General features: G+C 32.5%; 1 protein-coding gene and 1 pseudogene across 1 annotated transcript; one reads left to right on the top strand and one right to left on the bottom strand.

The window, feature by feature from the left end:
* The first annotated feature begins 530 nt into the window (after positions 1–530).
* LOC124848721 (tubulin alpha-3 chain-like) lies at positions 531–3368 on the top strand. Its single transcript, XM_088112260.1, has 5 exons — positions 531–717; positions 1718–1929; positions 2023–2222; positions 2453–2961; positions 3065–3368. Exons 1-5 carry the CDS (start codon positions 605–607, stop codon positions 3366–3368), a joined length of 1338 nt encoding a protein of 445 aa, XP_087968386.1. The 5' UTR covers positions 531–604.
* A 5522-nt stretch (positions 3369–8890) lies between these two features.
* On the bottom strand, positions 8891–10273 carry LOC124848722 (ethylene-responsive transcription factor ERN1 pseudogene; annotated as a pseudogene).
* Positions 10274–11268: the final 995 nt, after the last annotated feature.

Here is an 11268-nt window from a genome sequence, read left to right as displayed (position 1 = left end):
TAACTTTAATTAATTGTCATTTTTTCAAATTTTATCATCATAAATGAAAAACATATATTTCATATATAAACAATTTAATGATGCATATTTCAATTAAATTATATTCGACACACTCTTCGTTTGTATGAAACTCATCTGAATGTCATTAAATGTATAAGTCTGGTTCTCCTTGTTCTTGAATTAGTGAGACCAACACAAACAATAATGAATGAAAAATACGTAAAAAAAATTAAAATAAAATTAAATATTTAGAATAAAAATAAATTAACTCATTCAATCAATTGGTGCCAAATGACTGGTTCCCAGTTAATATTAATCAAAACCGTTCATTGATTTGAGGATTTAATCATCTGTAAAACTCAGTGCTTATAGCATTTGATTGGAACTTCATGCCCTAATTACATTTACGTTGAGAGAGAGAGAGAGAGGAAGGGATAAAATCAGAGTTTCTCGTTTTTCTTCTTTTTGTGTGATTTCTGGACTATTTTGTATTCCCTTCCCACCAGCAATTAACAGTTTTATTCCCTTGAAATTGTGATTATTGCTTTTGATTAGTGTTTTACATTGTTAAACACAATCATAGAAGAAAAGAGAGTCTTGGAATATGAGAGAAATAATAAGCATTCATATTGGACAAGCTGGAATTCAGGTTGGTAATTCGTGCTGGGAGCTATATTGCCTTGAACATGGCATTCAACCTGATGGAACAATGCCCAGGTCTTGTATTTATCATCATTTCTTTTCTTCAATTTTCTTTATATACATCAATTTCTCCTATTTCTACCAATTTTGAAATATAATATGTGGCAATTTCTTTAAAATCAATCTCTGTGATTCAATTTTTTATTCCATTGAAATCTCTCATCATGTATCATGTATTATTTTCTATCAACTCTTCTAAAATTCGTTATTTCCTTCTACAATTTTCTTTTCCAATAAGTATATATACATGATGAATACACATTCATAACTATTATTCAGATATTGTGATTTTTTTTTTCATTTCCTTGAAACAACTAGAAATCCTTTACCATTGAGATTGCTTTCGATTCCAAATTGTTTCTTAGGTTTTTTTTTTATGTTATTTTTTATGAACATTAAAAATAGGAAAATACTTTTTTAACAACTTTTTTTGACAACTTTTTTACAACAACCTATGTGGTAACTTGTGATTGGAGCGTTTCAAATATACGAACCAATAAAAACATGACTCATAGTGTTGTCAAAAAATTGTTTAAAAAAGTTGTTAAAATATAATAGTTGTTCAAAATATATTAATATTTATATATTAATAATTTTTTTAATGTATTTTAAAAATAAAAATTACTTGTCATCAATATATTTTCTATAATTTTACAACTCTCATCATTCAATTTTTTATTCAATACAGTCTATAACAGTTCTTTATTTACATTCAGTATAAATTGAATTAATAAGAATATTCATCCAAGTCTAATTCTACTTAACCAATGGCCTTTAGGTGTCAATGAAGGTTAAAATCAATGGTTAACTATGTATTGGTTTCTAAAAACGTGAAGTTGATATAAACTTCACCTTCCAAACCCAGAAAACAAAATGTGAATAAAATTTCCTCAATGTATTCAAAGATTTCCATTTTCAGAAACTATTAATTAAGCTTTTTTAATAAATACAATGGCAGTATTTCTCTCTTTACTTTTTGCCACAACAGATAATAATTATATACTTGTGTTTGCAGTGATGGGTCAGCTGAAGCACATGATGCTTTCAACACCTTCTTCAGTGAAATTGGAAGTGGCCAATATGTTCCTAGGGCACTGTTTGTTGATCTGGAACCTACTGTAATTGATGAAGTAAGATGTGGTCCTTACAGACAACTCTTCCATCCCGAACAATTAATGTCTGGTAAGGAAGATGCTGCTAATAACTTTGCAAGGGGACATTACACAGGTCAGACATTTCCATATTTGATCAAAAGAATAACTGGGTATTTTTTTATCTATCTGAAAGTATCAGTAATTTGGTGTGGTGTATGTGCTGCAGTTGGAAAAGAAATTGAAGAGTTGTGCCTTGACCGTATCAGAAAATTAGCTGATAATTGCACTGGCTTGCAAGGTTTCTTGGTTTTCAATGCTGTTGGTGGTGGCACTGGTTCTGGATTGGGATCATTGCTTCTCGAACGTTTGTCTGTAGATTATGGAAAAAAGTCTAAACTTGGCTTCATCATTTATCCTTCTCCTCAGGTCTAGTGAAACAAACTATGTGTAGTAGTAAATCATGCAAATTGCAAATGCATCTGAATAATAAATGATTTTGTTGCATACTCCAAGAGATGTTGTAAAATTACATGATGTTTTCACATATATATATATTGCTTTGGACACTTCAAGTTATTATTGGGTTCCTCAATTCATGCAAAAGTAGAATTCCCTTATTGTGGTGGGAATGGTGTTAACTAGTTATTAACATGCAGGTATCAACTGCAGTTGTTGAGCCTTACAACACTGTTCTTTCTAATCACTCTCTTATTGAGCACAGTGATGTGGTTGTGCTCTTGGACAATGAAGCAATATATGATATATGCAGAAGATCACTAGAATTAGAAAGACCAACTTACACCAACTTGAACCGTTTGATATCTCAAATAATATCTTCCTTGACCACTTCCTTGAGATTTGATGGTGCAATCAATGTGGACATTTCAGAGTTCCAAACCAACCTTGTGCCTTATCCACGAATTCATTTCATGCTCTCATCTTATGCCCCGGTTATATCTTCTGCCAAGGCCTTCCATGAGCAGCTATCAGTGCCTGAGATCACCAGAGCTGTGTTTGAGCCAACAAGCATGATGGTCAAGTGTGATCCAAGACATGGAAAGTACATGGCATGTTGCCTCATGTACCGTGGGGATATTGTGCCAAAAGATGTAAACCTTGCTGTCTCAAATATCAAGACAAAGAGACAAGTTCAATTTGTAGACTGGTAAGTACATTTCCTTAGAAGAACATCATACTATGATGCTTATATATGTATAACTTGTCTTTCACAGAGAATGTGAATGAATGTTTTTGATGACTAATTTCAGGTGTCCTACTGGTTTCAAATGTGGTATAAACTACCAGGCTCCAACAGTTGTACCAGATGGTGACCTTGCAAAGGTGAAGAGAGCAGTTTGTATGATTAGCAACAACACAGCCGTGGCTGAGGTTTTCTCACGCATTGATCACAAATTTGATCTCATGTTTGCCAAAAGAGCCTTTGTGCATTGGTATGTGAGTGAAGGCATGGAAGAAGGTGAGTTCTCAGAAGCCAGGGAGGATCTTGCAGCCCTTGAAAAGGACTATGAGGAAGTTGGAGATGAAGGTGTGGATGATGAAGTTGGTTACTGAAAACCTAATCTAATTACATCTTACTATGTTTTATGTCTTGTCATATGTAGTATTGTTATCCTTGTTAATTGATTTATGCTTCATTTTGTTTTATGGTGTCTGCAATTTTATGATTCTTTCAAATTAAGAGATGGAATCAAAACGGGTCATCCAGACTTGAGAGAGAAGTGTTTATTTCATGTACAATGGTAGTGTAGTTATCACGGCATTTGAAATCTCATGCTTATTTCAGGGCAAAATCAATTGTTCAATGTTGAAATGGCTAATGCTTTGTGTACATAATATTTTATCAACTACAAAACTTTTTTATATCAAGAGATGGAATCAAAACGGGTCATCCAGTCCAACCCGATTCGACTTACCACCTGGCTACTTAGTGAGTTAATCTAACCCAGTTCAGTTATTAGCAAAGTGAAAAAATTTAAACCCAGTTTGGCTCACCACGGGTTGGTGGGTTAAACCGAATGATTCACTATCTTACTTAATTACGTGTTTTTTCTTTTTCAATAAAAAAATAATAAAAATTTTCTAATTCAAATCTAAATAAATGAGAAGGACATTAGATTTCATTCACATCACCAAAACTTCTCAACAAAATATTTAGTAACTTTGAGTTACTAAGTATACATTTGTGAATTTTTCATGTTGTCTAATTATTTCATACTAAAATAATTTCACACGATGTTTTAATATTTTGTAAAATGATTAACCCAACTAAAAGTACTTGTTAGAAAATTTATGTGAGTTTGGTGAGTCAATCCGACTTACCAAAGGTTTAACCGGTGAGTCGAGTTTTTAATGAATCAAGTTCACAATTGACTCATTAAAATTTCAAAATATTTTTCAATCCAACTTAACTCAACCCTATGATGAACTGAATTGGCTCATACGTTCCAACTTATTTTAATTGTACTACTCTCACTATTACGTTAAAATAATAACGTAATTTAATCTCATAAAATCATATAAAATAATATTCGCAATATTTATATACAATTTGATCTCATATGGCACTAGTAAAATAACAGTTTTTTAACGCGTCTAATTCGCTTCGGTTTTCACAAAATCGAAACATATTGAAATGTGGTGGCAATTTTGTAATTAAGGCGAACTTATAGGCCTTGGTTCAGTAGGAACCGGAGTCTATACACTCTACTGCCTCGGTTATTTTACGAATCGATGTAATTAGGCATTTATGTTTTTGGTTTGCCTTCTAACCGAGGCATATAGGTTAATTTGGAATTTTTTTTAGCTCTTTAGGCACCGGTTAGTAGATTAATCAAGCTAGTAACTCTTTCAAATTACTCACACCTGAGAAAAACTTTACACATTTTTCTTCTTCCCCTAGAGCGATCTTCTTCTTCCCCTGCGACCTCCACCACCACTAGGCGAAACCCTAGCCACCTTGCCATCAGCCACCTTGCCGTCAACCACCTAGAATCGCGTCCTCACCAGAATCGCGCCACTAGAATCGCGTCCTCACCACAATTGCGTCGGCGCTATCTTCCATGGCCATCTTCATGAAGCTCCGACATTAGCCTCGCAACTCGATCAAAGAAATATCCACAGCGACGCAAGCAGAACGCGCCATCATTCATCTTCATCACCTACAAACCCAGAAATTAAAAAATCCCAAATTCCATGAACCCTAAATTGAGCCGTTGTACAATCTCGCGAGATTCTGATCTTCAGAGTGCGACCGCGGGATTTTGATCTCCGGCGACGCCAAGTCCAACTCCATTGTCTACACCAACGCCAGAACGGTGGTTATCGTGAGCGTCAAGAATCCCCTTCACGTCTCTATCTACAGGGAACACGCCAGATCCGGCCACCGTTGCGCGTTTCTCATTCAATGGCGAGTGGGTTGCCTTCGCCGACGCCCACGGTACCGAGTTAAAGAGTTAATAGAAGGTTGTTATGATTCAACCGAGTTGTCGCAAGTTCCTGTGGCATGACTGATGCTATATTTTACTCTTCAGGGACCACGGGAATAAGCAAAGGTGTGGTTTTAACTCATGCAAATCTCCTTTCCATAATGAGATTGATTTTCTGGTGTGCTGAAGTTAGTGGATCCAAGATGATATTTTCTTGGCCTTCATTCCAATGTTTCACATCTATTGATTTGCATTCTTTGGATTAGGATTGTTGTGTGCTGGTATAACAACAGTTTTGATGCAGAAGTTTGACTTCCAAGAAATGCTTGATAAAATCCAGAAGCATAAGGTTAACAATGTGCCAACAGTGCCAACAGTGCCACCAGTTATCCTTGCGCTAAAGTTATAGACATTGAAACAGGGAACCCTTTGCCCCTAACAAAGAAGGAGAATTGTGGTTAAAAAGTCTTGATATTAGGCTTTGAGTAGCTTAATTCTTGATTGTTAGAATTTCTGCTTGATTGTTGGAAGATCTACAAGCAGAAATTGTCCTTAATGTGTATGGGGAGAAACTATCTCGGTTCAATAGGAACCGAGGTGAAACGTTCTTCGAAAAAAAATATAAAAAAAATTGTACTGCTTCGGTTATTGGTGAACCGAGGCAAAAAACTTATTTCTTTTTACCTCATCTGTATAAGCCTCGATTGCAGAACCGGTGCCTATAACCGAAAATAACCGGTGCCATTTCCCTTAACTGCACTAGTGTGGGGTTTGCTAATGTGCGTACGCCTACTTTTCAGTTGGTACATTTTAACAATGTGTATCGGGGTTTAGTAGACAAAAATACCCTTATATATCATGGATTCTAAGTTTTAAGGTTAAGGATATTTTAATAATTTTCATTCTCCAAACTACAAAAAAAAACCCAAACTCTTACTCACCTCTCTCATTCCTCTCCACCCTTTCTCTTTCATCTCTCTCACTCCAACCTTTTCTTTTTCATCCTTACTGTAGCCCCAATTGAGAAAATCAGAAACACTTGTCGTTAAACAATTTTCCTTTGTAAAGAGTTGAGTCATTGACATATTCACCTTCAGGCAAAAGGTTCATTCAAAATCTCTTCAATTTCACCATCTTCACTAACCTCTCTAATTTCATCATCTGCATATGTTGAATCATTATTCTAAAAAAAAACCTCCAGGCCAATTACCAATTCCTTCAGATGTCATTATGCTTGTGAAAATTAGATAAAATTTTATACGACAAAAAGTATAAAATGAAAACTCATTATAAAATCATTTTTTGTAAGAAATTGTTTAACAACGAGTGTTTCTGGGCCAATTACCAATTCCTTTGATGTCATTATGCTTGTGAAAATTAGATAAAATTAGATAAGACAAAAATTATAAAATGAAAATTCATTATAAAATCATTTTTTGTAAGAAATTGTTTAACAACGAGTATTTCTGATCTTTTCCAGTGCAATTACCAATTCCTTTATGCTTGTGAAAATTGGATAAAATTAGATAAGACAAAAATTATAAAATGAAAACTCATTATAAAATCATTTTTTGTAAAATTGTTTAACGGCAAGTGTTTCTGATTTTTTGAATTGGGGCTACAATAGGAATGACAAAGCAAAGGTTGGAGTGAGAGCGATGAAAGAGAAAGGGTTGAGAGGAATGAGAGAGGTGAGTAAAGATTTGGGGTTTTTCTTTTAGTTTTGAGAATGAAAATTATTAAAATACCCTTAACCTTAAAACTTAGAATCTATGATATATAAGGGTATTTTTGTCTACTAAAACTCAGTACACATTGCTAAAATGTACCAACTGAAAAACAGGCATACACACGTTAACAAACTCATACACACATATATATATATATATATATATATATATATATATATATATATATATATATATATATATATATATATATATATATATATATATATATATATATATATTCTTAAGTTATATAATTATATAACTTAATTATATTTTATAAAATTATATTTTAGTTAAAATTAATGTAGTAAATGTGGCCCAAAACTTACTAATTAAAAATAGTAATTTTGTTCATTTTCCAAATATAAAATATATTTATTCAATCTAGTAGTAGAGGTTGTTTAGTGCTGCAGAAATAAAGTAGAAATATTTAAAAGGAATAAGATCCGTTATACTCTTTTAGTGAGACTATTTATTTACTCGTCTTTTATAGTTTCTTTTTACTTATTTTTATTTATTTACTATTATGAAAATAAAAAAAGTTGCATACATTATTACATAGGTGCGATTAGTACGAATCTCTAAACATATTTAAAGGTTTGTTTTAGTAGTATGAAAAATACACATTATCAACTAAAGAATTCTAAATATTATTAGATAATAGCACCAAAAATGTTTATATTTGTTCTATTTTTAATCACTTTATATCTTATAACCAATTGGATCTTCAGACGTAATTGATATGAGAAATTTTTTATTTTGTAGAAAATTAAAAATTTGAAAATGTTTGTTTTTAATGTTTAGTTTATTCTTTACAAAATAAACTTGGTGTAAACAATTTTTTTATGTTTCTCAATAAAATTGTTCCCACATAAAAAAAATGAAAATTTAACATATTTGAGTTGAGTTTTACAATAATAAAAATACTTTATTAATTTTTTATTAGATTATTTAAATGTGATAAATGAATAAATTTTGAACTAAAAGTATAGATTTATCTCTGATATTTAAGAAAAAATTATAAATATTTTCAATAATATTTATAATCCATCAAAGAAGTTCTAATCATTCTTTAAAAATATCATTTCCATCACAAACATTTTCTTAAAAATTATAATATTTTGGATTTCTCATTAACCTTCTGTGTCTAAAAGTGCCAAATCTCTTCCTTATACCACCTTTTTTGTTATCAAATTCAGATCTCAAACTTTGCTTGAAAATGATGATTTTATTTACAAACTCAAATTAAGTTGTTTATTTCTTTATGTACCTCCCTAATTTCTAACTGTACGCTCTAATTTTAAAAAAGATATTTTATTTTTCGTAAAAGTGACTTCGAGATTGTATTTTCTGAAAATTTTCCAAAACTAGTTCCGTGAACTTTTGGAATATAATTTCCAAAATAAAATTTTCAAAACAGGACTTTTTTAACATAATTTCTAGAACAAGCTTTTCAGGATGAATGAAACATATTCTGATATAAGCTTTCTAAAACAAAATTTCTAGAACAATTTTTTTTTTTTTTAAGTATATAACATCTTCCAAAACGATTTTGTGAAACGAAATTTTCGGGATAAATTTTACGGAACCTAGAAATGTGTTTTAGAAAGAGCTTTTCAAAGCAAACTCTCCTTTTTCTTCTTCTTCTTCTACAGTGGAGAATGGAGGTACAACAGTGATAGTGCAATGGCAAGAATGACAGTAGTGTCTGGTGCAGTGAGAGAAAGAGAGAGAGAGAGGGTATTTTAGTATATTTAGTAATATATGGTGCATTTAGTAATAATTGGAGTGCGAAAAGAAAAAAGACGCAAATTGACCCCAAAATGAATGAACAGTTTCTCCTTGCACAAAATGACTAAAAAAATTCCTCTTGCAGCTGCTGATACAAACTCTTGTATATTCTAAATTCACTTTATTATTAGTCGAATTCCAACAATTTAAAACCTAAAATTCATGTTTCAATAGATTCAACTTGATAACTTCATGAATTGAGTTCCTATGAAATTTTGAATCTTGAGAACCTATTTCTTTCCTGTTTAAAATAAGAAAGGAAAATCTGCATACATATATTGTAAGAAAGGTTTGGAGGATCATACTAACTAACACAAAAAAGAGGACAAGGGAGGAAGATTCCACGTAGCTTCAGTGTTATTAGAGTCCTGAACAGTGTTCATGTACTCTTGCACACCATTCATTGCATAAAGTGAAGCTGAAATTTGCCTTTCAACCTTCATCCTTTCAAACTCTGGAAGCTCCAAGCCAGCTATATCAGGCAGGTTTGCTACATCCATTACTTGGCCAAAGGGAAAATCATCACAAAAAACTTCACAACCCCATGAAGGATTTTTCCCAGAACCTGATTCAGACCCCATGAAATTGCTCAAATCGGGTCTATAATCATCATCAAACAGTTCTGTGTTCTGGGTTTTTGTCTCACTACAAAGCGAGTTCTCACTTGTGTCACTAATGCTTGTGTCAGTACTACTACCACTACTTGATGTGATGGTAACCCTTTTTTTCTTCTGATCTCTCACACGTGTCTTCTTTTGGCAACAATCTTGTTGGAGAGCACTGAATATAGACACTTGTTCCGGCAAAGATTGGAACTTTGGCTCCTCATATTGTAGGGTAGAAACTCCTTCTTCTGATAGACTCAAATCATGTTGTTGGTTGGTGTTGACCCTTGTGGTGGCAGAGGTTTCCGCATGTTGTTCTTGTTCTTTGATGCCTTTTCTGTTGCTGAGAAGGTTCTGAATCCTTGAAGCAAGAGGGGAATCAGAGGACACACGTGTGATGAAGTTGGTGCGAGTGTTGGATCCACGAAGGAGGCATGCAGCTTCATCATAAGCCCTGGCTGCTTCTTCTGCAGTCTCGTATGTGCCAAGCCACATTCTTATCTTCTGTGTTGTTTCTTTGATCTCTGCAACCCATTTCCCTGATGCCCTTTGCCTCACTCCAACATACTTGTTCTTGCTTTTGTTCTTTCTCCCTTTTGGTCTCAACTGTTGCTTTGGATGTTGGAACTGAATTTCCATTGGAAACTATGATTAATTCCTTAGCCCTCACAAAAACACACAGGTTCACGTTTTCATTGGTCTGGTTCCTCAATTTTTCATGTTGTCGTTGCTTGCGAGTTTCTGAGATCACAATATATGGTTGAAGAAAGTTGCAAAGGCTTTTAGCAAGTTGACTTAGTATATTACATATACATTTCCTGTTTTGTTTTTTTATTGTTGGTAGTTAGTTTTAAAAATGTTTAGAATAATGTATGAAGAATAAATTAATTTCTCCTGATTTTGTTCTGAACGACCGCTATTCCTGTCTCCTTTGTTGGCAATTTGCACCCTGACAAATAAATTAACTTAGAAAATTGTTTTTTTTGACACACTTGCACCACGATTATTTTGATCATTAAAATAAATTAAACACTGTAGAAGGAAAGAAATTGAAAGATAAAATAGTGAATGTTAAAAATTTATTAGATATCAAAATCATGCACAAATTCTTTCGACAAATGTCAGATGTTAAAATTGTCGAGAAATTAAATGATAATTTAAGTATATCACATTAAATAAAGATTAAAAAATTAAATATATACTAGAAGGACCTGTAAATTTATTATTTTAAGGTTTTGATTTAAAAACAACGTCTATTATTTATGTACGTCGAATTTATATACATAAGTATTGTGTAATGATTGAGTAATTAACATAATTAGCAAGAATTGGTGCAAGTGGTATGAAATTTGGTTAGCTTAAAGGCAAAGTTTCTAGTTGGATGAAAGAAAATGTGATTGGGATAAGAAGCTGGGTGGTTTCATAAGCCAAAAAATTATAGAGTTGATTTGGATGAATAATATGATTAAAGAAAAGTAAAGTATTTCAATTTTTGCATCTTATTATTTTAATGTATCTCACTTTGTCTTTCTATATAAAAGTAATTTGTGAATGCCCAATTTGACAATGATTATATATAGCTCACCATTAGGAATATGGAATCATGTCCAAACGTAGAGAAAAGCAAGTGCTGAAAATATTAAAAAAATAAAAGTTTTTGTCCCCTATTGCCATGGCTTTGGCTTGGTCAAGCAGTTGAAAGATAGTGATGATGGGCTTAATGGCTTCCACGTGGAGCCTCCTAAAGGATTCTTGAGATGCATCCATATACTACCATTCCAAAAGGTCATGTTTGGCAAATGGACCAACATTACAATTATATAATAAAATTGTTTATTTATCATCTTTTGGCTGGTTAGGATGCTTGATACCACATCTTGTTTATTTGTTCTTTTTTCAT

Source organism: Vigna umbellata, chromosome 4, assembly GCF_029865625.1.
Source record: "Vigna umbellata cultivar VRB3 chromosome 4, Vumbellata_1.0, whole genome shotgun sequence".
Taxonomy (NCBI): domain Eukaryota; kingdom Viridiplantae; phylum Streptophyta; class Magnoliopsida; order Fabales; family Fabaceae; genus Vigna; species Vigna umbellata.
This window is presented reverse-complemented; position numbering and strand designations above follow the sequence as displayed.

Coding starts and splice junctions, on each gene's coding strand:
- LOC124848721 (XM_088112260.1), top strand. CDS start 605: ATGAGAGAAATAATAAGCATTCATATTGGACAAGCTGGAATTCAGGTT. Junction 718..1,717: donor CCTGATGGAACAATGCCCAG/GTCTTGTATTTA, acceptor TTGTGTTTGCAG/TGATGGGTCAGCTGAAGCAC. Junction 2,962..3,064: donor CAAGTTCAATTTGTAGACTG/GTAAGTACATTT, acceptor GACTAATTTCAG/GTGTCCTACTGGTTTCAAAT.